At 43.4% G+C, this 27,253-nt stretch overlaps 2 protein-coding genes across 2 annotated transcripts in view; both read right to left on the bottom strand.

Moving 5' to 3' along the window:
* The window catches only part of SYN3 (synapsin III), an 83,530-nt gene extending 67,068 nt beyond the window's left edge, over nt 1-16,462 (bottom strand). The window contains exons 1-3 of the mRNA XM_053462241.1: nt 16,340-16,462; nt 2,911-3,314; nt 1,244-1,301 (exon numbers count right to left, since the gene is read on the bottom strand). Of these exons, the coding sequence (XP_053318216.1) occupies nt 1,244-1,301; nt 2,911-3,230 (378 nt within the window). The 5' untranslated portion in view covers nt 3,231-3,314; nt 16,340-16,462. The remainder of the gene's footprint in view (nt 1-1,243; nt 1,302-2,910; nt 3,315-16,339) is intronic.
* Nucleotides 16,463-24,575: 8,113 nt separating this feature from the next.
* Nucleotides 24,576-27,253, bottom strand: part of LARGE1 (LARGE xylosyl- and glucuronyltransferase 1) — an 87,993-nt gene continuing 85,315 nt past the window's right edge. Inside the window, exons 13-15 of the mRNA XM_053462655.1 lie at nt 26,290-26,436; nt 25,769-25,964; nt 24,576-25,460 (exon numbers count right to left, since the gene is read on the bottom strand). Of these exons, the coding sequence (XP_053318630.1) occupies nt 25,263-25,460; nt 25,769-25,964; nt 26,290-26,436 (541 nt within the window). The 3' untranslated portion in view covers nt 24,576-25,262. The remainder of the gene's footprint in view (nt 25,461-25,768; nt 25,965-26,289; nt 26,437-27,253) is intronic.

Raw genomic sequence — 27,253 nt, 5'->3', positions numbered from 1 at the left:
CGCATTAATTCCTGTGTATGAACAGGTCTTTTATTCCGCAGGAGGCGCGGACCACCTGTTATAAGTTGCTTGACCTTTAATGATCCCCCCAACACTGCCCAGCAGCTGTATCGCCTCCCTCTATAAAAATATATGCCTTTTCTAAAAAAAATACTCCTCCCTGCTTCTAACGTACACATTCTGCCTGCAGGACGGCAGGTGCAGGGGGTCAGACGGGTTTCCATTTCACTCAAAGGAGTTCATCTAAAGCCCAGAAGAGCTGCTGACGCTCGACACTAAAACACAGAAGCTTAAAAGATTAAACACATAAAAATAACGGTTTTTTTATGCGTTTAAAGGGATATCGTCATTTTTGGAGTAATAATATTCATTGATCGAAACTGCCTTCATCCTGTATTGTTTTTGTTTTTCTATAAACAAAATTATTTTGGAATCAACAATCAGCAACTTTATCAATCTTTTGCATAATTTGAAAATGGTTTCTAACCATCAATTAGCCTTTTAAACCTAAACTTGGATCAACGAACACAACGTGCCATTGGAGCACAGGAGTGATGGGAGTGATAAAGGGCCATTGGAGCACAGGAGTGATGGGAGTTATAAAGGGCCATTGGAGCACAGGAGTGATGGGAGTGATAAAGGGCCATTGGAACACAGGAGTGATGGGAGTGATAAAGGGCCATTGGAGCACAGGAGTGATGGGAGTGATAAAGGGCCATTGGAGCACAGGAGTGATGGGAGTGATAAAGAGCCTCTGTGCACCTATGAAGAGATTCCATTAAAAATCAGCCGTTTCCAGCTACAATAGTCATTTACAACATTAACCCCGTCTGTGCTGGATTTCTGAGCCATTTCATGCTTGTTAGTGTCTATAATAATAATAATAATAATATAATAATAATAATAATAATGTCAGCCCTAATTATAATATATTTTCTCTATATATAACCATTCAATATAGGGAGCAGGGCCCTCAACACCCTTTGTTAAAATGTCATTTTACTTTGTGCCACTACGTCTTAACATGTGCTATTGTTCATTTGGCGCTCTGTGAATACGATGTCACGTAATTTATAGTTTCATTGTACGCCGTTTCATAAATAAAAGCTAATAGCTTTAATAAATCAAACAGTGGAACCGGTAAGTCTGACCATTAAAGGGCCGGCACCCACTGCAGAAGTTCAATGTCCATTAAAGTACCGTCAGTTTCATGCGGCCGTGTTCTGATCTCGCTGACACTTACCTGCTCCACCCGAATCTCGTACTCCTTGTCCACCTTTTTCCCTTTGAAATATTTAGCCCTGTTATGGAAGGAAATGGGAGGCAGGGATCAGTTTTTGTTTCCTTGTCAAGTGAATGTAGCAATCCCTGCCAATAAAATGATAAACTGCAGGAGAGTTCTTGCAAGCTTGACGTAATCAGACTAATTTAAACCGTAGATAGTAAGGGTGGCAACAAAAATAATTAATTTATTGTTTCCTTCTATTCCTAGCATGTTCTTTAGTGAGTGAAGGCTCATCAGCAGCGGCGCAGTACAAATAAAATCCTAAAAATAAGAAATCCGTCCGTGTTTAAATTAAATTCGATTCCCAGGCTGATTGTTTTCTTATTGCAAATCCTACTTTGTATGTGGAACATGTACATTGCCATCTCCTGCATAATTTAAAGGGATTATTTCTGACCCGCGGAAAGGCAGACATGCAACACGTATCGCCCAGCTACGTCCCACTGTATTGGCTGTGAGCACTGTACGGTGGCATTGTGTGTTCATAAAGGGTACGAGGCATCGGCGAGGGTCCCACTGCCTGGGATACACATCCCACGGGCAAAGAATGTCCTGGGCTTACTGGTTTCCAGTTATCTGCACGCCGAGACCAGTTAGATGTGAGTGTGAACTTGGTACGCAGAAGGAAACACACAAAAGTGTGAAAAAAACGGTCTTATCGCCATGGTAACTAATGGAACGTTCTTGGTGATTGGACCGCTTGCCATGCTGATTAAACCTCTATTTACATTTCTGACATCCTTAATCACTTTTATATTATGGTTAATAAAATGAAGAGATATGATCACGCCAATATTTTTATTAGAGATACATTTACTATGTCTTAAGACTAATTTACCAGGTTTGCCACATGGCAAAGAGCCAAATAAAGCCGATGATATTTTGGTCTGGCTCAACATAGACAAGCTTAGCTGGCATTGGTGAATAAAATAAATCCTTCTGGACGAAACCCCACATTTTCCCACTTTAAAAAAAAAAAAAAATAATTGAGACTTTTGCACGGGGCATTGTGATTTTAAATTGGGCCTTAAATATTTTTACTGGCCTCTACTGTAACAGCGCTAAGGTATATGCTGGTGCTATATAAATAAATGAAATGTATGGAATGTTACAGAGAATCTATTTCAGAACTGCCTGAAACAGATAGAAATCTCACGCAACTCAATACTGACATCTAGTGGTAAGACAAGGAAGTGCTGTGATGTCACTTGGCTTCTTGGGCAATTTTCTTAGAAAAAAAATAAATTACAATTAAAATGTTACACTTATAAAATGTATTATTTTATTTATTGATGTATGTTTTTTTTTTTTAAGACAAAAAAATAAAATCATATGTTTTATAAATGCAATATTGCTGTTTTTTCTATCAATTTATGGGAATCTTTTAAATCTATTTATTTCTTAAAAATCCCTAACCCCAGGGTAGAGAGACCCAAACTTAATGTTTACTGTTCTAAAATAAAATTATTTTTTGTGTGTGTGTATATATGTATAATATATATATATATATATATATATATATATATATATATACCGTATATATATATTAATATTGCACATTTAAATGTGCGATTATTTCACAATGAAGTTATAAAGGTTAGGAGGAGGAAAAAAGTAATTCTCACCAGTCGGTGTGGGAGTCATCGATCACCAGAAGTATCTTGGGCTTCAGTACCACTGGAGGTGGCGGAGGACCTGTGGGTTCCACCAGGCCGGCAGCTGCTTGGGTGGTCTGCTTCACAGCGTTGGTGATGGAGCTGAAGATGCTGGTGCTGGAGGTGGTTGTGGAGGCTGGGGCCGGCGGAGGCTGCGGTTGTTTTCTTTCCAGGGCCGGCGACACTGGGGAGCTGGTGGAATTATCCGGTCGCTGAAGGTCCATCATGTACCCATTGGGAAGGTTGGCCACGAAGCTGCTGTCAGACAAACGTCTTCGAAGGAAATTCATGGCTGGGCCTGTGGTGGATCGTGGTAACCAGTGTCTCGGAGATCAGGATGTACCTTGGCCTTTGCTGCTTGTCTTTAGTTCTGTCTAGAAAAATAAGTTACAAAGGAGTGTGATTAGTCACCTGGGTGAAGGGAAGGGTTAAAATAAGTCATGGAGAAGGGGGAAGTAACATTATCCTTGGCAGTCCCTGCTGAGTTGGGGGTCCCAAGGTCTTGAGGACTCCCCCAATGCTTCTGTAGGCCATAATCTAACCTTAGAGGATAGACATACGGCTCCTGAATCTAAGACGAGACCAACGACTGATTGAGGCTTGAAAGTCTTTACAACGTCATACTAATGTCTCTGTATTTACAATGTGATGTCATCAAAGTCCCTGTTGGTGTAACGGTCAGGCGTCCCAATACTTTTGTCCATATAGTGTATGTTACATGCGTGTATGTAGAAGGGTGACAGACGTGCAGAACCCCTTTTGTTCCTTTTGAAGCTCCATTGTTCCCACTCTGTTGATACAATGACTCACCGCGAGCTCTCTTTATGCCATGGGATTTCTCGTTTTGTTTAAATCCGTAAGAACACTAAGTCCAAAAGCCTTCCAAACAGGAATCACAACACACAATGCAGAGGAAAACAAAGATATCCACAAGACGTCCACGGAATCCGCCACAAAGAGAAGAGAGCCCAGAAGGAAGTCTCGGTAAAGATATATATATATATATATATATATAAAACATCAGAGATTTATATGAACGGACACTCAGAGAAAGCAGGGGGTCTGTATATCGGGGAAGCTGGGGACAGGGTGGCAGGTCAGGAAGTCTAAAAAATCCAGATTAATAGAATCTGCTGGCAGATCGGCCCTATCCGGCCCCACTTAGTCTGCCTGGTTCTCCCGCTGTAAAGACTCAAACCTTAATCAGTCGTTGGTCTCGTCTTAGATTCAGGAGCCGTGTGTCTATCCCATGGATGTTTAATAAATAAATGGAAAGGTTATAAAGTGAACTGCATCAGTGGTATATCATTAACCCCTCGCAGACACACATTCTGTATACAATTACAACAGAAAGAGGAATATCAATATTCAGAAGGTGTTAATAATCCCTGGACTGGCTGGCAGAGCGCTGGTTTTGTGGCATGTGGTGAGGCTGGCGCGGCTGCCTGGGCTCCCCGTCAACTCATGTCAGCCTCCCCCTTAATACGACGTTCAGCCAAACGCTAGGGGAGTATTTCTAATAACGTAAGTTGAAACATTATGTTCTCAGCCCCCCCCCAAAAAAAGACGTAAAATAAAACTACTCAGAAAAAAACAATCAAATGAAACACCCGAAAAACAAAAGTTTTCGTTCTAAAGGGGCTCAGTCGCCGAAGCCCCGGATCAATCTCCAGATTGAGTAAGCATGGGACGCTGTCATTTGCCCGGTGTGACGGATAGCCAGTCCAGGCTTGGAAAGCACATGCAAAAGGAGCACAGAAAGAATCTGGTCACTGTGTAAATGCTGCCTAAAGCCATCGTTATTTTTAGACACCCTGGTGGCTGTATGTGGAATTGCAAGCAAAACACGTTTTATAGCTCAAGAAGAAAAGGGATTCGGGGTTTGTATGTTCCCCGTGTTACCAGCATGTCCTTTGCACTATATAAATATTTTCCTTATGTTGCTACCAAAAAAAAAAATCTATATCTAAACAGGGTAAAATTTTACTCGATTAAAATATTATTTCTGGGATGGGTTGGGCATTCAGCCGTGCTGAAAAAAAATGTTTCTTTACAAGATTCAGCTGGATAGGTGGGACAGCAGCTAAAAAGCTTTAGTTTTAATAGCGTGACTTTTCTTGTCCGTCTTAGGGTTGGAAGAGAGGGCGTTAAGGGGGCTCTAGCACCGTTTAGTGAACACAGCCCCATATGCCGGCAGGTCTATCATCCTCCCCTGTGCTCACAGCACAGAATTCCCCAAGCGGGAATGAAGCGGCAGATATAATTGGCGCTGGCGGAGGCGAGGGAATGGCGGCTGTCCGTTCATGTAGATACATGTTGTCAGGAAGAACAAATCAATACGGAGGTAATTGACTCGCTCTGGACATTGCAGGAAAAGGGCAGCGCTTAATAGATAGGATTCTAGATGGGACGGTGCGGGGGCGATAGGAGGACTTAACCCCCTCATTCCTGGAAGTAAAAATATTAAGCGCACATTCACACCTGCCAGATGACCCGGATTTACAGCGATAGTCCCAAACTACGGCTCAGCCGTCTTTAAAGATGTCTGTTGGCTAGTGGTTTGTTAAATGGCTGCAGTAACAGTCCTTTTTCAGGGGGTGAAGGTATTCTGATTAAAGTCACCTGTTTTCAAGCAGGGATTTCAGCTGTGACAGAGCAGGAAGAATACGGAGGAGTCGTCTCCAGACTGCGTGACCCGGAGAATCTGCCCCCTCACCCACCTGAGATTGGGGTAAAAACCCTGAGACTTGGGGCAGATCCTAGATGCTGATGCGAGTCCCTCTGGTTTTGCACCCGCATGAGGTTAATGCCGAAGATTCCAGGAATCCTGCAGGATGCGTTCCACTCGTCAAACAGAAAAATCCAATCATTTTTTCCGCCCCCATCTCTTCGTTAGTAACCTTGATGCTCATCGCTGGTTCATGAACCGCTTCATTCAATCTCATCTCTCACGCGGTCATAAAAGAAATAACGTCTCGGTGCGTCTAATTATCCAGAAACGCAAGAAAGACATTTTTCTTTATCCTTTTGTGATAATATTTTTTAGTATAAATGTGTTATATATATATATATATATATATATATATATATATATATATTGTATACATGTTTCTGACCCCTCTGATATTGCTGTCCCTTTTGGCCATAAAGCATGAAAATGTAGCACTATTCAAATAAAGTTGGGACTGTCCTGGTTAAATTGGGGCTGGTGGCAGCTATGGTACAGAGGCAGAATTAAGAGTTTAAATACCTCTAGCTGCTTTTGTGTGATTGAGATGGTTAGATGGTAGAACTGAAAGGGTTATCAGCGCCAGCACACCGATAGGCTAAGCCAATGATGCCCCCGGCTGACTCATGCTTCGCACAACCCACGCGAGTCCTTCTTTCCTCTGTTCAGCTCAACTACGTCGGGGCCGAATTCAATTATCCGCCAAAGAAAAGAAGAAATCAAGGGATCCTAACAGAAAAACATTCTGCGCAGCAACTCCCTGATGCCCCTCTTTCCTCCCCTGATGCCCCTCTTTTCTAGGAGGTCAGAATGTTTGCTGGGTATGAGGGGATCACAGGGTTCTACAGCCCTAAAAGCCCCGATAACGTGTATAGAAACAGCTTTATAAATTAAACGGGGTAAATAAAACCCCATTATTCTTTTAAATACCCCGCAATAAATTCTAAAGTTGCATTAAAAGACTCCTCCTCGAGGCATCGAATAAAAGCGACGTCTCCAGCCGTTTCTCGCGTTAGCTGGGAACGCTCTGGGTTTGACCCGGAGTCTCCGGGCGAGGCTCTCCTAACTCGGGTCTCCGGGTCACTTTCCCCGTTCTCGGTCGAGATGTTCTCCTTCGTTCCAAATATCACCGGCTCCTAAACGTTCCGCGTGTCTGTTATGATATCTCCCTGAGAAGAGTTTAACAGTCTACAGTTATAGATAGGAGGAAACGAGCCCCGGGGCGGCCTCCAGGGGGTTCTAGGCAGCTCTAATTAGATGTTTCAGTACAATTACACCGCCCCCCCCCCCGGCCGCGTGATTTATGGCAGAAGACATAAGACATGTCGAACCACACGCCATTCTAGAAATGCCGTTAATGATCCCGGCACCGCGAAGCCATGTTTGTTAATCTAGTTTGGAAAATTAAAGTCCATCCGCCAACCGGCAGGGGTAACTGGGGATGGGAGAAATGCAGACATTTCCATATCGTGAGCTAAAGAAGCTCGTCTTGTGAAGAAGAAAAAGTTATACTAGAGGCTATGGATTTGACCGTTCCGCTTTAAAGACTGTTGCTGAAAATCCAGGTTAGTTAGCAGGTATACCTAATGGAAACCCAACAGAGGAGAACCATGATGGCTCTCATGATTAGGACGCCGCTTTATACCTTTATGCCCAGTTTTTTTTTTTGTGAATACGCCAAGCACATCATTTCTAAAAATTAAAATAGGAATTTTTTTTAACTCTTGGAATGCCGCCAGCTGTTCCCTGACCAAAAAAAAAAAAGCCACAAATCCAATATAATGATTTATGTTGATGAGCGAGGCTTTGGCAGTCTAAGTGTTCCGACCAATATCCCTGATGGCGTTCGGTGTTCGCTAACTAAGTGGTTTACTTTGAAATGAGCCAAGAATTTTAAAAAAAAAATACCCGGGGGACGCCTGACCTTTCCTGCTTTCAGAGGACACAAGAAAAACCTCGTCCAACAACTGAAGAATCTCCGCAAGAAATGTAACGTTCCCCGGCCGAAAAACCCCGGTATTTTAAACCCGCTTACACATCATGTATGTGGCTGGCCTTAAAGTGCGACAGCTGCCTAGCATCCATGAGAACATTCTCTCTTTGGTAGCGCGTGGGCGGGTCTACCGACAGCAGTGGGCGGGGAGTGGGCCGTTGGCGCTTAAGCAACCCCGAGATTCTCCGCTGTCGTCTGGATACCCATAGAAGCGACACTTTTACCCAGAGCCTCCAGGCGAAAACTGGAGAGTTCCCAGGGATGCCGCCTAGTCACCCCTAGGCCGGCAGGTCCGGGAGGGGGGGGCAGCAGTTCCTCTGCCTGGAAGCCAATCACCCTCTTGGGTTATCAGGCTCCCAGTATCACCACCGCTCAATGGGCCGCTTAAACGGAGATCCTTGATGTCTCCAGCCAGTCAACTAATGCTATGGAAGCCCGTGCTGAACCAGAAAAGCCTCCATAGTACATGTCTGCCCAGGTATGATGTCATATCCCGACGCAGCAGTACCAGGAACGATGTTTTATGCTGCATTCAGTTATAAAAGTGCTAAATAAGGAGGTGGAGGAGCAACTTTTAAGATGAGTTTATGGGTCTTTCTTGTAATACATTCGCTGATTGGTGAAAGCCACCGGCGCCCATGTATTCCTTTAGGTATATATATATATATATATATATATATCTAAACACACATATACACACACACACACACACACACACACACACACACACACATGGAATGATTTCAGTTGGGATGATGTCAAAAAGTAACACTTTGGTGACATTCCAAAGTAGCGCAGGTATAATCGTATAAAGCGCATTCAAAGGAAATCGGATTGTTGGCCCTCAGAGACATCTGGAAAGTCCGCGAGGACGTTCTGATACCGAGCACCGTTTCAGGGTCTTTATTCTTAATCCTTCTTAGGAATCAAGAGAAATGCGTTTTTCTTTGAGTTCCGAAACCGGGATTAAAACGGCCCTGAAATCCTGGCACGAAGCGCCGGAGTTGGCGGATAAATCAAAAGAGGGGTAGTAGTCTGCGCAGGGACATCAACGGATTCCGAGGGCCGGGGGAAATCATCAAAGAGAATGTATGTCGACACGATTTCATGAAAAAGAGGAATTATAGAAAAAATAAGAATATACAAAGTCTGAGAAATCTTAATACCTGCGTGTAAATGGAATAGGGGCAATACAATAACCAGTGCGGGCAATACAGAAAGAGAAGGGGTAATAAAATAATTAGAAAGGCAGAGAAGGGGGCAATACTGTAACCAGAGAGAAAGGGGGTAATAGACTAGGTAGAAAGGCATAGAAGGGGCAATGTGTTAACCAGAGAAAGAGGGGGGTAATAGAATAAGTAGAACGGCAGAGAGGGGGCAATACAGTAACCAGGAGATAGAGAGGGTAAAAGAAAAGTTGGGAAGACAGGGAAGAGGGACACCGTTTGGGAACACGGAGTGGGGGCAAGAACAACTAAAAGCAAAATGGATGGGGTCAGTGGAATATCACCCACGGGGCTGCTGCCTGTCTCCAGCACCCAGCGACCGCACAGGGGGTAGGAGCCACCTCCAAGCATGGGCATGGGGCAGGACCGGAGCTCTTGCTCCATGTTGTCTTGACATTAGCTTCGCGAAGCAGAAGTGGGACATAAGGGGGGGGGCACCGGTCCACTCAAGCATGTCCCCTTAACCTTGTGCCGCCTGGTGCAGCTGCCCCTCTTGCCCCACAGACGCTACTGCCCTGTCTTGCCCAAAACAAGATTAGCCTATTTAAGGATACTCAAGAAATTTGCTTTGGTGTAGAGATAAAGCGCGAGGAACGTTGGATTCTGCGAGCGGAATGTTAACGGCGCGCGAGCCGAAGGACATTATCAAAGTCCAGACATTTTTTAAAGCACACCGAGATCAGAAGGGTATCCGCCGGAGCCCAGATGCCTGGCAGGTCGCCTCTCCAGCTCCGAAGTAATACTCGCTGCAATGCCCTATGGACAAAATAGCTATTAGTCTCCTGTCTGCAGAGAGAGGGGGTCCGGCGGTCTCCTTAATTCCTTTTATTGAGAAACAAAGGCCAGGCTTGTAGTAGCCGGTCATCTAATCAATTGCAGGAACAGGATAAAAATTAACCTGTCAATGCATCGAAAAAACACTTTCTGTTGCCTGAAAATGATTCAATTTGAAATTTTTTTCACCCCCTGAGGTTTAAGACAAAACACCGCTGTTTACAACGATCTTTTAAGGCTTTTTTATTGCTTTTCTCCCGTTGCTGGCGATTCGTGTTTTGTCTGTAGAAGAAAATTGAATCCTGATACAACGTTGCAGATAAAGCCTGATTCTGAAAGGGGGCTTTGGATCTATCCGCGGAATAGCCCGACACCGGCTTTAATGTAATTCTTTATGACCAGCCATGCAGAGGTGTTTATTCTGATACCTAGGTGGGGGCCGGCTCCCGCCAAGTGGCCCTCAAACCCTTTCCCCCCCCATCATAACACACACACACACACACACTCGCTCCCTCCCCCACTGAGCCCCATCTCTGCAAGAGTGATAGGTGGAATTAGGCCGAGATTTAGGAGTGGGGTGCGGGTGGGTAATCGCTCACCCCCCACCCCGGCCAGCCGGCCCTTGCCGACATCACTGGATTGCTTTAGTGTAAAACTTGCTCCATATTATAACAATGCACCGGGGAATACAAAGAGAGAGGAGGAACCCTCAACATGGAGTATTCGGTGCTTCTCCACTGATCATCTTAGGATATTATGTCATCATATGACATCATCACCAGGGAGATTCCTGTTCCCATTCTGGGCATCCCAGGGGCACTTCTACACCAATACAAATGTATAAAAGACTAGGTTGGAGGGACATGAGTTTGGGGGATATCATATCTCCAGACCACAGAGACAACATTTGGCTACAACTCCACCCCTGCCACCAGTTTTGTCATCCGTTGCCTAGAAACATAGAACCTGCCGACAGGTCGGCCCCATTTGGCCCCCGTCTAGTCGCTCGTTTTTCCTGCTGTAAAGACTCAAACCTTGAGACCTTTGGTCTCGTCTTAGATTCAGGAGCCGTATGTCTATCCTGTGCATGTTGAGATTCCCTCGCTGTATTACCCTCTACCACTCCTGCTGGGGTGCTATTCCATTTATCCACCACCCTGTCAGCAAAGTTAAACTTCCTTACAATACACCTAAGCCTCTAATCCCCTGGAAAACCTGGAGTCCCACCAAAGCGACAGAACAATCTGACCGTATTTATCTTGGCTCTTATAGAACGACAGCAGAAAAAGAATTTGTGAACAGCCAGGAATAAGTCTGTCTTACGTAACAAGAAATCTCTGAGAAACCGAGACCTCTTAAAGCCAACAGATAGATGCAGTGGGGTGTATGATCTGCCTCCCTGCCGTTAAATGCCTCTCGCCCCCACCAATTCCCTTCTCCGTTTCATAACCCTTCAATGTGTCCTCCTTCCTTTAATCTCCGGATGAAATCCCCGTCACGTTCTGACTCATTCTGTGCTCTCTGCTGAAGCCTGAAGCTACTCGGCAAAACGCGCCGTCAGACTGCGCCCTCTTCCATTAAACTGCCCTCGCCCCTGAACGCCTCATTCTTTAATGTCCTTTGGTTGACCTCTCCTGTGACCTGGAGAACCGTTCTGGAGACATCCTGGCCCAAAGACCATCGGAATTACGATCTCTTCTGTAGCTGTCCAGAAATCTGACCCTTAAACGGTACAAGAATTCACGACCTCCGATCAACTTGGTCCAAGAGGTCAGCAAAAAGGTGTTTTTAGTGCTTTCGTGTAAAATTAGGGGATCAGAGGGCCGGGGTCAGGTACAGCTGAGTGGCTATTACTACGGGGTCATGTAAAATAGCAAGTTGGACCGGCCCATTTAGAAGATTTTTGGACAGGCCCGGGTAGGCAATTGACCTCTCCTAGTTAGAAACCCTTTTAAACAAACTAGTTTAATGTTAACTTGTCAATCATGACCGTTCTGCACTAGAAAAAGAAACAAAACCAAGTCTTAATTCAAAGGTGGTACCTGTTTCTGCGCCAAAATAAAGCAAAATAAGTCAAGCGCTAAGGACCTCGGAGGTCTCCTGTTCAAGAGCCTTATAATAAGACGGCCGTAGATGTTTCCGCGGGTTGGCGGTGGAAGGTCGGATAATAGCCTGGGATTACCGAGGGTACAATGCCTGTAAGATTTTATCCTGCAGCGGGAGACGGAGTAGAAGAAGAATTAAGATCCGTTTACCAAGTCTAATGAGTCAGTAATCTGCTTACATCGTGGTGAGCGTGAAGCCAAAGGTCACCGACTGCAAAATGTCACCGGATGACAGGAGGAGCTGCCGCGTTAATTATGCACAGGGGAAGCGCGCGCTATTGTCGTGCCGAACGCTGCGATTAGGGATCATTGTCTGCGGGAAATTAGAGCTTCGTGACATTAAGCGCTGGATGTGATAAAGTTTCTTCGAAACAATAGGGAGTGCAGGGGGGGGTTCACATTACATCATCAGGCGACCCCCCCGCCGCTTTAAGACGGGTTCCCCGTTTATACCACATTTCAAAAAATGAGTACTTTTATAGATTATATCGGATTATCGTAAAGATATTTGGAATTAAGTCACCTGTTTTCAAGCAGGGATTCCAGCTGGGGTATAGCAGTGAGGAAGGCCCCGGGTGGGATGCTCAGATATCATTAGAGGAGAAAGTGAAGGACTCGGCTCCAGACGGTGTGACCCGGAGAATCTTCCCGCTCACCCCAAGAAAAGGGTAAAACCTCAGAGATGCAGGGACAATGTGCTAAGTATGATCCCAGAATGCATTGCTCTGTGGCAACCAGTGAATTGCTGGCATGTGTTTACCCTCAGAACCAGAGCAAACTCAAAACAGAGACTGGTATAATTTCACCTGTACATTTGCTAATGGTTAGCCCAACCCAAAGAGGCAGTCACCTTTACTTCCTGTACTCAATCACCTTTACTTCCTGTACTCAGTCACCTTTACTTCCTGCAAGCAGTCACCCTTACTTCCTGCAAGCAGTCACCCTTACTTCCTGCAAGCAGTCACCTTTACTTCCTGTACTCAGTCACCTTTACTTCCTGCAAGCAGTCACCTTTACTTCCTGCAAGCAGTCATCTTAACTTCCTGTAAGCAGTCATCTTAACTTCCTGTAAGCGGACACCCTCACTTCCTGCAAGCAGTCACCTTTACTGCCTGTAACCAGAAACCTTCACTTCCTGTAAGCGTACACCTTCACTTCCTGTTCTCACGCATATACACTGATCCGGCCTGACTTCCGGAACCTCCGAGTAAAACAAAGGAGGTCCTCAGGTAGGTACACCTGGGAGCGGCCATCTTAACTTCCTGTTTTCAGGAGCTGCATGATTATTCCTCCCCTTGCTGGATGCTGATCAGTACTGGAAGTATACGGGTTGGTTCATGACAGCTAATTAAGTTAAATAAGTTAATTATGCCATGGAACTGACATAAAATATAAATATTTGGACAAATCTCCAAAACAACAATAACAATAAAAAAAGAGAAAAAATATTTTAAACTATGTGGGTGACAATTATTATTATTATTAATTATTATTATTATTACACTTCAAATTTGGAATTTACCAACATTTTTTTTTAATTAATTTAATAAAAAACTGCTTATTATTTTTTTAAGTACGTTTCTTTTGTGATTGTGCGTCCGTGTCTCGGTAGAGCAGCGTGATTGGCGTGATAAGCGTCATGCGATCTTTTTATAGAATGTGTTAAATCTAAAAAAAAATCACAGCAATTATAGAAATAATATAAAAAAACCCTTAAAAATAAATTGAAATAATAGGATTTCCGATAAATTGAAATAATATGATTTCCGTGACCTTTGTAAATATTTGTATTTATCCGTCAATCGATTCATTTTAATATCGTAATGGACTTTAGAGAAACACGAAGAATAAATAAATGTCCTCCATTACCTTATCCGGCAGATATAATCCGTTTTATGCTATTCTTACTCGTAATTAGTGGAATATTGGATTATGGGTAGCTCTGCAGTATTCTAATAAGTTTTATATTTTCGATTAGCAGGACTGAAGGTTAAAAAGAGATATTGTTTTCTATTGTTTTCTATTTTTTTTTCTTTTTCCTGCTATTTTATGCTTATTACATAACGTGCGCCTCAATGGCCTCTCATTGGTTTATTTTATTGTATATTTTTTGCCAAGGGGAGAAAGATCTCCGATTTGGTTGGAGGGAGAGGCTTAGAAGAGGATTTATGCGAAGAAACAATATTGCAAGATCGAAGTTTATTCCGAGTCAGTTGGGTTTTGATGAGACCGCCAACTTGGTCTAGATAGACACAAAATGTTACCCCTTTGGCGCGCATGCACCACTTTACTCACACTTACCTTCTGGTCTCATTCATTCGCTATACGCCTCGAGGAGCGCTTTGTCCATTCATGAACCCGTGATAAAAGGAAGGAGGGGGGTTTATAAATAGGACTTCAAAATGAGATCCTTTGCAGGTGTTAATCGTTGGTGGCAATTTTTTTCACCCCCTTCTCAGTAAAGAGGTGGGAGACGTACGGAATGTGATGAGGGGGGCATCACGCAGAGAGGGGGCTCGAGAGGAGATCCGGTTTTTTGTTTTTGACTTGTAATGTCTAGAATTCTGGTGTCTCACCTAACACTGGTTACCGTTGGTTAAAAGGATGACACCGACCAATCATTTCTTTTGGAATCAATGAATCAGGTGGTTCCTGATCACGTAGAACCAAGAAGATCACGTTCTAAGGATAATCTAGATCAGGGGTCCCCACAGCTTCCAATAAGTGTTCCGGATCATCCAAAATTAAACGCTAATATTAATGACCCGGACATCCCCGATCTGTTCCATCCTTAAACGCGGACGGTAGTTGGACATTTTTATGAACCCCTCAATGATATCCAGGCCATTTCTGGTCTATGCCCCTCGGTCATGTTCTTTAGGTCACCTGTGCTCAAGGAAGGTTATCCAGAACATCTAGTTATCCACAACACGGACTATAAGCAGAACCCTCTCCTCCTCAGCCTCGCTCTAAGGTCTTGGGAATCCGTGCCCTCCCCACCCGTCCTCCGAGAGCCCCCTGTGATCGGTACTCGGCACTCGTAGCAGCTGATTACAGGCTGTCAGCTTCCAGCGACACCTCTCCGCCAGATGCTCGCATCCCGCCCCGTCAGCGAGGTGCCGGCTTATTGGTGGCATCACTGTCAGCGTTAAAGCAACGGGGTGAAGAAGAAGAAAAAAAAAAGAGCGGGGGTGGTGGGTGTGATTAGGGAGAGGTATGTTATTAGCCGTGGCCTCCGGCGGGTAACCCTTTAGGTACCAGGCTGGAGATTTGTCATTGGAAAGTTGGCTACCGAGGCGTAAAGTAAAAAATGTTATTGCGAGGCAAGCAGTTTAATCATTGAAAAATGATATAAACTAAATAACTTTTTCTAAAACAACAAACAAAAAGCACTATTTTTAGAATATTATTTAGTTTGGAAATCACTGCGATTTTGACTGCGAAACAAAAAGTTCTAACACCTTTTTTTTTTAAAATTATGGCTTTTTTGGCCGACTTGCCCCCTCCGATGTAATATAAACGAACTGATCTGGTATTTGTACGACGCGGTAAGTGGCGATGAGTCAGCATCAGGCTCGCGTGTTTCGTCGCTAAAGAACAGGTATCGCAATTTCCACAACAGAAGCTCATTGTGTTGCAACTGAAGCGTCAGAGGATGAATTCTCAGGATTTCATCCCGATTGCATTCGTCCGCTAGCAGAAGCCACCTGTCCCCCCCCCCCTCCGGCTATCTCTCAAGAAGAGCTATGACTGTGTAATTATATATGAACCGCGCACGTCCAATCAAGCCCCCCGAGGGCCACAAACACAACAGGTTTTTTACGACATTCCGTAACGAGATTAATCGTCTCATCGCGGTCTCGTTGGATGAACGCTGGAAGGTTAGCGTTCCTCCAGGATCACAGAGGATGTCTCTGATGAGATCGCATGCATACTTAACAGGCTGCATTGACCTCTTATTGCTTACTGGTCTGGCGATCACGGGATTAACCCTTTGAGTGCCATAGCCCTGCATGACCACACTCCCCCCCCCCCCCCCCACACACACATACACGCCAGGCTGTAATGATATTACCATCACCTGTTTCGTCATTGGTTGGATCGGGTGCGTTATTAGCGTAATTAAAAAAATAATAATAGTTAAATCAGACAAAAATATTAGATTTGTGTAAAAAAAAAATGGAGAATTACGCCATGGGTTCCGAATTATATACCGTGATTTATATTAAAATAAAAAAATGAAAGTTCCAGGCGTTACGGGAACCTCTGGCTTTATAGGATAAACCGGCAGGACCCAGGGATCGGTTACTTAAAGTTCTCATGGGATCCCCCCCCCCCAAGCCAGCGCTTTAATAAATACAATTATCAAATAAGAAGCTAAAACCCGCAGCCAGCTTCTGTTTCCTACCGCAGAATGTGACGGCGTGTTGTAGCATCTCGCGCCGACAGCTTCCCGGTGCAGTGATGCATGCTTTGGATGCTGAGCCCCCCGTCGCAGCGCATGCACCGGGTACCTGTGCATTAGGTGCACCCTGTAAGCAGCCTGTTTGCATGCAGCGCGCCGGCGTCTTACCTTATTTCGCTTCCTGTAACATCAGACGGCGTCTGCGAGCTCCCTGCACCCACCGTCTGCTCTCTTCCCCGCATCGCAGCTCGGGGAGGCAGCAGCATCAGCCTCTCCCAGCTCCTCTCTACAACCCCATTGGCTGCTGTTAGGCAACAGACCCGCCCTCCGTGATGCTCGGTCACCATCAGCGCAGGATGCATTATTTAGTGAAACAACTGGTGGGTCTGACGGATCAAATGTCACCTAAACGGAGCAGAAAAAATACAACGCGCTCCTCGACACGTGTAAAGAAGCATCTCCGAGTTATGAATGAATAGCTGGGGCATTATTATTATTATTGTTATATTTATTATTGTCATATTTATGATTATTATTATATTTAGAATTAATGTATTATTTTACTTAATATTAGTATTTTTAGAATTTATTATTATTATTATACTTAGTATTTTTAGAATTATTATTATCATTGTTATTAGTAGTAGTATTTTTATTATTATATTTATTATAATTAGTATTAGTATTTTTAGGATTTTTTATTATTATTCGAGCTGTAAGGCGCATGTCTTATAGTTTTTTTTTTTTGGGGGGGTTTGCCTTTCCTGGCAGCTTAAGTGTTAATATGACAAGCAGGTGCAAAACACACGGATCTGCATCTTTTGTATTGTGTTTTCTCTTTGTCGCTTTGTTTGCGGTGTGTGGAAGCGCGTATGGATTGTGTTATGGAGTCGTCAGCACAAGGATAATAACTTATCCACAACTCCCATCATGGACAGCCAACCAATATATGACTTCTGGTCTTCAACCTCTGTGCAGCCAAGAGCTAAAGCGTTAACTATTTGGGTATCGGAGGGATGTGGCTAGTGTATTGTGTCACCATCTTGCATACAAAGGGTTAATAGAGGTGTGGTAACATTGGGAAAGATAAGTGTGATTGTGCCCAGAAATGGTTAAGCGGACGTGGCATGGTCAGGAAGGAGTTAATCCGTGCCACACGCTGCTGGCAGCCTGCGCAACCTAAATGCCTTCAAACATACCCAGCTTGTTCGTGCATCATTTATAGGAATCGCAAGACAGACGGGGAACCGAGGGAGGGGGTTACCATGGCAACAATAAAAATCTGGTCCAAATTTTCCCAAAGTGGGCTTCTTGGATTAACCGGTTAAATGCCGGAGGAGGCTGTAGGCGGATCACTAACGTGAAGGAACTTGTTGGTTTAACCCTTTCTCTGTCGGCGAGAAGAAGAACAGATTGTAACGAATGGGTTGGCAAGACAAGTTATAGCGAGGAGAGCGAAGGTTAACCCTTTAACTGCCAATCGGTGCTGTCACCGGGGGGGGGGCACCCACAAAAATGCAGGGAATGCCACAAAAATGTTCCATCCTTGGTGTCAAAGGAACCTCTGTGACCCTGCGGACCGGTGCCTGGTTTACATCACGGTAGAGCAAACGTGTTGCCCCCTGATACCCACGTGCTGGCTGAGGATTGGGGGAGTTGCAGAGGCTCGAACTACTCAGAATGCCTTAAACAGGAGGTCAGAAACCAGAGGGCCATTTATCAGCCCCGCTGCCCCCCCTCCCACTCACTGCAGCCCCAGCAGCAGCTTTTTAAGCCGCTCTTACGTTAGTGAATACGGGTCGTTCGTGGTGGGATGTGGCCCTTTCCGCATCGATCTGCGGTGCCGTCTCACCAACTCACACACCCCGGGCCGGTAATGTGCGCGCTATCACTATAATCTACACCGTGTGGTTAGTGAAATGAATGAAGACAGCCTTTACCAATCAGCTTCAGAACCCAGGAGTTTGCAGGGGATGTAATGTAAGGAAGATAAGTGGAACAGCCTCCCAGCAGAGGCGGTAGAGGCTAATACAGGCAAGACTAAAGACTGATTAAGGTTTGAGTGTTTGCACCAGGAAAATGGGTGACTAGAGGTGACCAAACGGGGCCAATCTGGTGTGAAATTCTACGTTTCTCTCTATACATAAAATTCAGCGTTCCTGCCGCACAGGAATAAGCGGGATACTTGGCAGGTATGGGTATGATTATGAATGAGTATTTCCTATTCACTTCCCTTCAGCTTCACCTGTCAGTCGTTTGCCTTCCCCAAAATGCGCCGGGCGAGGGACGATTGTTTGTTTTTGCAGACGGGGAAAGGAACGAGCAGAACGAGAAATAAACCCCGGAGGCAAATAACGAGGACGAAAAGCCGAAAATCAGAAAATCTGGTGGAAACCATCAGCGCCGGAGCCGAATTCTCATTGTTTCTATAAATAACGCGTCGCCTCCTTCGTAACCCAAATCCCGTCATTCGCTCCTTCGGCACCTGATTTAGGTGATAATCAGAAAATGTGTGAATTGGAGGTTTTTTTTCCTTAAAAAAAAAAAAAAACCTTGATTTCCGAACTTCGCTCAACTCATAGAGTTAATATGGGGGGTAATAAAAAGGGGCAAATGAGCACGGGGGGGGCACGAATATTGAAAGGGACCACGCAGCTATCATATGCATTAAAGTGCAAGTAATGGACGGAGCGTCCCTTTAAGAGTTTAGGGGCAAATACAGCCGATTTCTGACCGTACAGGCACTGTTTCCATAGCGATGTATTAGGCAAAGAGGGTCCGCAAGCTTACAATCTAGCGGATGACCCCTGAAAGTATGGCTCACGTCCCAAATCGACTCAAAGAGTTACTCAACACCTAGCCAGGCCTTATTTTAACCCATTCCATGCCTCAATCCATTCCAGGAGTCAATGTATGCTCTATATAATGATTATTTTTTTTTCATATTTTTCCTCCATAATTTTTAAAAACTAAAAACATTATTCTATATATTAAAAAAAAAATGTTAAAAAATATTAAATAGAATAATAAAGAGTTTCTGTCTTCGAGTCGTCTCCGCTCCGCCGGGGTAATTAAACAGAGCATCTCTTTTTATATCTCCTCCCTGCCTCGAAAGCTTTCTCGGAACGCCGGCCGTAATGATTTCATTTCCTGGTGTTACGGTTACCGCGCCGTGCGAACGATCAATATCTTCTATTCTCTTTTCATTTCCTTTTATATCCATCAGTATTTACTAAGTGTCGTCCCCCGCGACGCCGGTCACCGTGGCTCGAGCTGATTTAAAGGGACAGTAGTTTTTTGGGAAAATATAAGCAGGAATTCTAGAATCTTTATAACCGGTGGATCAGAACATCATCAAATTTTATCCCCGTTGATAAGGGGGGGGGTATTTTCTCTGGACTTGGGTTACTATCTGAAGATTTTGCTATTTTTGATTAGCTTTTTTTTTTTTTTGCAATTCCACATTTAGCCACCAGGGTACTGAGTATAGACCGAGGACTGATTAGGGTTTGAATCTTAATGTAAAGGAAATCAGGCAGAATAAATGGGTTGAATTCTATCTTTTTTTAGTTATAAGTAACCATAGTCGTAGAACATATTCCAGCCCAGACGGGGTCGGACTCTCTCCCTGTGAAGTAAATATCTTCTGCAGATTCTCTCCAAATAATCTCTACTATTAACTTCTCTATTGGTCTATCTGCAGCACCACTGCCATCTAGTGGCGACATAGTAGAGCTTCACTCAGACCGTAAACAGGATATTAATTATTATTATTTATTGTTTTATATAGCGCCATCAAATTCTGTAGCGCAGTACAATGGGTGCTATCACTAGCCCTATGTTATTTTTATTATTATCTTTTATTTATATAGGGCCAACCGTTTATGCAGTGCTTAATACAATACATAAATTCAAGGGGTCTGACAAGATGAGAATTGACAGACTAAGACAAACCGATACATTGGGTGGAGAGACTCGGCTCGCAAGTTTACAATCTTGAGGGAATATATATGTTCCAGACTTCCATCATAATCCGGCCAGTACTTCCCACAATGGAATATTCTGTTTCCTTAAAAAAACGAGCCTTCTTTGCAAAGATTTAGCTCCATATAAGCAACAGTATTTAGCGTTAGGACCCACCTACATTGGAGTACTTTGGCGTAGTGGTGGGCTTAGCATAATACGGCCGTATAATGTGACTAAAACTCCAATTTTGTCATCTTAGAAAGGTGTTTTTAAGTAGCTTTAACTACAGTCATGAGAGTTTATAACCTATTTGATGTGAGTGCGCTGATTTACAGATTGTATGTATTGTGATCCTGCACCCACACAGGGTACCTAACAGCACGGTCCTCTAGGGTATTAACGCCACATCTCAGTTAGGTAATCAATCACGGTTTATTTGTAGTCCACGAATGCAGCTATATACAGAATTTCATAGCACACAAAATTCCCTACAAACAAAAGCCTAGCTCGTCTGAGCGCTTACTAACATATAACTCCCCTCACTACTCAGGGTCTAAAACTAAACAAAATGTAATCCCACCAACCTTTTTGATGGTCTCTCTCTTGTGCAAAGCAATCCCTGCTGCTTCCAAACAAACTCTCTCTTCTCTCCCTCTGTCCAACAGGTCAGGGTATATTGCAGTCAGTGCAGCTCGTTACCTGCAGCTGACCGGTGCATTGGAGTCGGCTTAACCTCCTGGCCTGGATCCTGGGTCAGTCCGGGTGCATGTAAACCGCGGGGTGGATCTTTTAGATAAGAAATACTTTATTTGAAAAGAATATGTTTCTTGTTCCCTCGTGCAGAGCCGGCGTTGGCTGAAACGTTCCTTCAGTGACGTCGCTGATGTTGATTTGATCAGACGGTTAATTGTAATTAAGTGTTTGTGCGAAGCAATTATTTCACGCAGATGTTTTCATTCCTATAAATAAGGAAATGGGGTACTTCAGGTGCGCTTCATTTTCTTTTCCCTTCTGGTAAAGATTTCTCGCTGGTTTCCGAAGAATCTGCAACGTTGTAATCAGCTCCACAAGTTGTGCATCTTATATGGAAACATTGTATACATTGTTATAAGATATACCACAAGCAGGGTATTTTCTACCCCAAAATAGTTACAGTGATCTGTGAAGACATCTGCTTTCATAGGTTGCAAGAAAATGTATTGGATAACTGAGTTGCATTCGATTGTAAGCTTTTGTGGCTACTTAGGTCTCATCTTCAGACATGGAGCTGAAAGCTAACTCATTGGTATAATATTTCTGAAGAAGAAGCCTCGGTAGTCTTGAAAGAGCGCTGTCTAATGTGATTTATTTAGCCAATTAAGGTATCTTTAACAAATGATCCTGTTTCTTTTGGTTCGTCCCTAAACAGCTATTAGTTACAGCCATAAATTATTATTTTTATTTTTTTAAAAAAAAAGCTTATTAAATGGAAAATTTATTTAAAGGGCTGATAAAAAAAAGTCTCTAAATCATTTAGAATATTCTCCATTCACCTTCCTGAGTCAGCGACAGCAGCCAAGCCTCACTTTGATTGGTGGACAGCATGCCAATTGCCCTGCCTCCTGACCCCAGACACGCCCACGAGGAGCCCGTATACTAACTAACAGTTTAAAAAGAACCCACAGACTCCAGAGACACATTGAGAGATATCCGAGAGTCATTTCAATCTTCAATAAATAGCTGCAGGATTCTGATGGAAATCTGAAAATTCTGTGTATTTATAATAAAAAAAAAAGCTAGACGAGCTATATAATTATGTTAGCATAATTACATTTCTAATTGTTGATATAATTGTCTTCATGCAATTAGGCACACTTGGTGCGAAAGGCTGAATGTAAAGCAAAAACTACAATTATTTTCCCGTAATTACACATCATAGTTTTGATTTCATATTACCGCCGCGCTCTCTTCCTCTGTTCTGCCCGGCCTATCTTTAATACCCCCGTTCTGTATATCAGAGTTTATTGTTTTCATAATTAGGGACTGTTTATGAAATATTATAGAAATCCAGCGTTATTTTTTATATGTAGGAAACCATTGTCTGTCGGCTGGCTGTGGACTGCCACTCTCAGCATGCTCATCCAGTAAATTATTGAAAACATTAGAATTTTAGCAATGTTATGTGAAGTGTGCCCCCTCCGGTGGTAATTCTGTGAATTACAGGCAAGGAAATAATTTGACATGGAGCCGCCGTTGCTGTCAGTCATGTGATATTTTGGGTGACTTTCCCGGCTCAAACACCACACTGAGCTGATGCTTTATGGCGATGCTAATGAAGTCCGTTCCTCCATAGACTTTCATTTAAAAGAGTCCGACTGGGTGACTGAGACTGAGCCATTCTATTGTTTCCCACAGGCAGTATGATAAGGAGTCGGGGTGTTTGTCTACTAGATTGGGGATCAGATAACAGAGCGAGAACTCATACAAATGTATTCCTAATCTGATTTTAGTGATTAAAAAACGATGGGAGAAAATAAAATGCCTACAAAGGCTCCAGTTTGTGTATTTATCTGCAACTTCAACCAAATACACAAAAAACTGAAAAAACACAACTCATCTCAAATTCAAGGATTATTTCACATTTTTATTGCACAACTGAAAATTAACAAATGTTTGTATTTACAATCCACATACTCCGCATAAAAACCAGCATCTCTCTTCTCAGAACAGTGGTAGGCGATGGGGCTAATATATATATTTATATATTTAAATGCCCTGTAGGCGGGCACTGGGAGGGGCATGGTAACAAATGGATGTGTGTGGGCAGCGCTTAAAGCATTGCTTCTATATCTTACCATGTAATACTAATTTATAAAAAAGCATATTTTATATCAAGTTTTCCAATTAAAAGGAAAAAAATTAATTATTTCTTAATCAATTCAAGCGAGCGAAGCCAAATTTTGAAAAAAAAGGGTGAAAATAGAAAATTCTGTGTATTCTGTAAAGTGTAAAAGTTCTCAACCTTGCAATAATTTGTCAAAAATGCTGAGATGTCGGTGGCTTTCATATTATTTTTCAAAGTTATCATAAAAAAAATAAAAGGACGTGTGAACTACGCGTTTCACGGATCTCTAGAAAGAAGCTAGCGACGAAAGCTTCTACCTTGGAAGAGAAATAACAGAATAGGTTCAACCTTCTCTCTGAAGCCAACCTGAAAGGTGAATTCTCCTGGCAAAAAAAAAAAAGATGATGGCCTAAAATTGGCATTTATTGCCCAAAACATGGCCGGCTCAATATCCTGGGTCTCCATATGCAAATATATGATAATTAGATATTTGCATATGGCGCTGCATTGTGATATCATAGAGAGGATGGAGCTTATAAAATGTAAACACTTTTCCCCGTTGATCTGGGCATCTTTTTTTGCAACTGTAACCCTGTTTAGGCCACGGGGACCCTCTTATGTATTTTTTAATTCCCTTTTTTTTGTAATTTTTGCCCTGATTTGACCAGACGGTAAAAATAAGATAATTTGTGAATTTTTGTTGTTGTTGTTGAGAGAGCCAGGCATTGATAAATATAAAAGGCGTGCACGCGGTATAATGCTGATTGCCGTTAAGGATCTGGGGGTCCGCTGTCGCCAACTACTGGCCGAGAAGAGAGCTGCGTCTTATTCTCGCGGTTTCCTTCCATTGGTTAACAAACAGCCTGGAGGCGGGACTAGTGCATTAGACTTTTGTTTTAATCTTTGTAAACATGACGATTAATACTGAATGGTAAAAAATTGTGGAAAATCCCTTCATTATGACGTTTCCTGACGTAATTCGTATTCCTTTGATCAATTTTTTTTTTTCCCTTTTTTAAAATTCCAAATACTTTTGTTTTTTTTGGGGGGGGAGGGGGCATTTCTCAACAGGCAACAAAAATAGAGCATTAAAATGTGCGATACTTGCCACAATCTACCCCCCAAATTTTTATCGGACAAGACTTTAGGAAAACAACCTCGCCAACTGTTTTGACATCTCGTCGCCTGTTCCAAAGAGCTAGCAATCGCTTTCATCCTTGCACAAGGCTCCTGTTTAGCCGGGGCCAATAAAAAGAGGCATTTACTGTCCCTGCTTGATATTAAAGGATGGCCTCGGTATCACGTTGTAACCTTGCATGATCGGAAACATCCTACATTAAGAACTTTTGGGTTAAACAAGCAAAATTACTACCCCGGATCCCTCCGGAGCAAGTTGCCTTCGTGGTGTGATGGAGATTGGGATTGCTGCCTGTGAAACCCCCAAAGCCGTCTTCTTCGGGGCAGCCATCGATATAATACCCTCCTAACGAGCTCGGCCCTGTATGTTTCATGCCCGGTGGGCCCCTATTGGCCCATTTGGCCTACATGTTCATTTCTCACCAGCAGTTGGTAGATAACAGGGCATTATCTGTGTTTTTTTTTCTCTTTTATACAGGGATGAATAAAATACAAAAATAGAAAGAAATGCCCTTTAGTTATCGTTGACAAGGTGAGTAACCGGATTCAGTTTATTTCTCTTTTTTTAAATTTTTGCGTGAAGCATAAGGAACCGAACAATTGTTTTTCCAAATTGCGCCACCCGCAGGTGATCCGGGGACACTGCGCCTGTCCGTTCACGGCGTGGTGTCGCGGGCGATGTCCGCCCGTCTCGGCCCGAAGCAGATAGGAGGCTTCGGCCAAAGGTTTGTTTCTCGCCATGACCAGTCACCTAAAGGCATGGCGACCTTTCTGGTCTTCTCCGGATGTCTCCTCGGTCGGATAACAGGGAATAAAGACATCCTAACTCCGATGGATGTCCTGGTGGACGTTGGAACGGCAAAGGAGAGAAGTTCTCTACCGATGAGGATGTCTCATGGTTACAGGAACCAAGCCATGGCAAGCAATGTCTGGACCTCCTCGAATGTAACCGACTGGGGCAGGGAGAAGATGCAAAAGGGCTTCTTCCACCATTTTCTTTCTTGACATCTATGACGGCCGCCGTACCGGGGGAGAAGGGAGAGAACTTCATCAAACCTTGAGAAGATGACCGCCCGTCTGCATCTTGACCTCAAGGTTTTTTCCCCGTGATGTTGAGCGGAGCCCACGTCGCGCCCGCCGTGCCCCCTTCTTCCCCCGGTTTCATTAGCTGTTGTTCTCGGCGGTGAGGTATTTGAGTGCTTTGAAGCCGTAACGCCGGGACATGTCTTGTTGAAACTCCTCCTTCAGCGTCTTCAGGCAGATGCGATACTGCTTGTTGGATCGGAACTTGGTGATGTCGAAGCTCGGCGCGTGCGGCATGTGGATCATGTAGGCGTTGGGCAGCACGGTGAACTCGTATTCCTACAGGAAGACCGGCGAGAGAAATCAAGACACAGAGGTAAAATATTCGACGTCACTGTTATACCGCGATGGAGTCTTATTATAAATAAAAGGATTGGTGGTTTTGCTGTTACAGAAGATGTTGCTGATAACGAAGTTATAAACTTTTAATAAGGTCTACATTGATCTACTACCGTTAAAAAGTTTGGGGTCACTTAGAAATGTCCTTGTTTTTTTTTGTCCATTAAAATGACGTGAAATGGATCAGAAATCCAGCGCAGATGGGGTTAATGCTGTAAATGACTATTTACTGGGACAGCGATGGTTACCTGCGCGTCCAGCTCCATGATATGAGCTACTTTGTTCCATCCGAATCCCACGAACCTGCGATCGTACTCGGGACAGTCTCGTCTCACCACCACATACGGCTCGAAATCTGCCTCCCACTCCACTCGATAGGGGGTCGTCGCCGTGCGCCACTTGGCAAAATTTGTGGGCGCGTGTCCTTTAGTCCAGACGTGGTACCTGCCAGATCACATACTCGTTACAGACCTACACATATTACCATCTGCTTCATATACATTATATATATATTACCCCAAACTTTTGAATGGTAGAGAGAGAGTGTGTGGTTTTGTGTGTGTGTGGTTGCGTGTATGTGTGTGTGTTGCGTGTATGTGTGTGTGTTGCGTGTATGTGTGTGTGTTGCGTGTATGTGTGTCTGTTTAAATACCCCCAGTCATTAGAGGTGTTCACGTCTGATGGACCGAGCCTTTCCTTTTGCGTCTGGGGAATCTGTGATGTTTGAAGCCTTTGAAAGCAGCGTCTTGCATCTTTATTAAATGGTTACCTAAAGGTGAAGAGGGTCCCCATATCCAACATGGAGAGGAGTTCTGCTTTCGACTTGGGGAAGGACAGCCGGTATCGCAGAGTCTCAAAGGCTGGGATGATCAGAGCCTTTTTGGTGTTCTTGAGGTCAAGCTGGACCACCGACTTCCTGCGAGAAAACAAAGCAGACCCAAAAAGATTAAAAATAAAACAGAAACGCTCATTGTCAATGTCCTTTTTTAAACAAGTTTCTTGCCTTTAATTAATATATATATATACACACACACACACACACACACACACACACACACACCGGTATATATATTATTATTATTATTTATTGTTTTATATAGCGCCATCAAATTCCATAGCGCTGTATATGTAGATATATATATAAACATATATACATTGTATCATTGTATTCATATACATTTATTTCTAGTAACAATGTATTTAAGGTCTGTGTGGCTGCATTCCAAAATATAAACCCTTTGAGTGCCAGAGAGGGTTTTCTTATTGTAAATGTTAGAAAGAACATACAGGAAATATTAAGTGCTGCAGAATATTATTAATATTATTAATAATATTTTCCTATTTAATACTTTAGACACTACTCGGTTACTACTGACTTTTACTGGGGTTGATAAGCATGAAAAAAAGAAATAAAAATAAAATATCATTTTCGCAGCTGGCTGTATCTCACATACCTGAAGAGGCACGTAGGAATTTGTGCCAAATGAGTTAAATGTTATAATAGTTTATTTTTTAATCTATTTCCCCTCTTTTAATAAACCAAAAGCAATAGTCTGTAAATGAGCGCTATTACGGGATAACATCAGCTGCAGTTCATAAAAGAATCCACAAGAGGGCGCCCCAGCCTTTCCGACACCCGGTGACATTAAACTGCACCAAAAGCAGCTGTTTGCTAATATGTGATCAGTAACCGGCTTTAAAAGGACTCTTTATCATGTGACAGCGGAGACGTC

The sequence above is a fragment of the Spea bombifrons genome, chromosome 4, assembly GCF_027358695.1.
Source record: "Spea bombifrons isolate aSpeBom1 chromosome 4, aSpeBom1.2.pri, whole genome shotgun sequence".
NCBI classification, from domain to species: Eukaryota; Metazoa; Chordata; class Amphibia; order Anura; family Pelobatidae; genus Spea; species Spea bombifrons.
The sequence above is the reverse complement of the archived record's forward strand: the minus strand, read 5'-3'. Positions and strand labels throughout refer to the sequence as shown.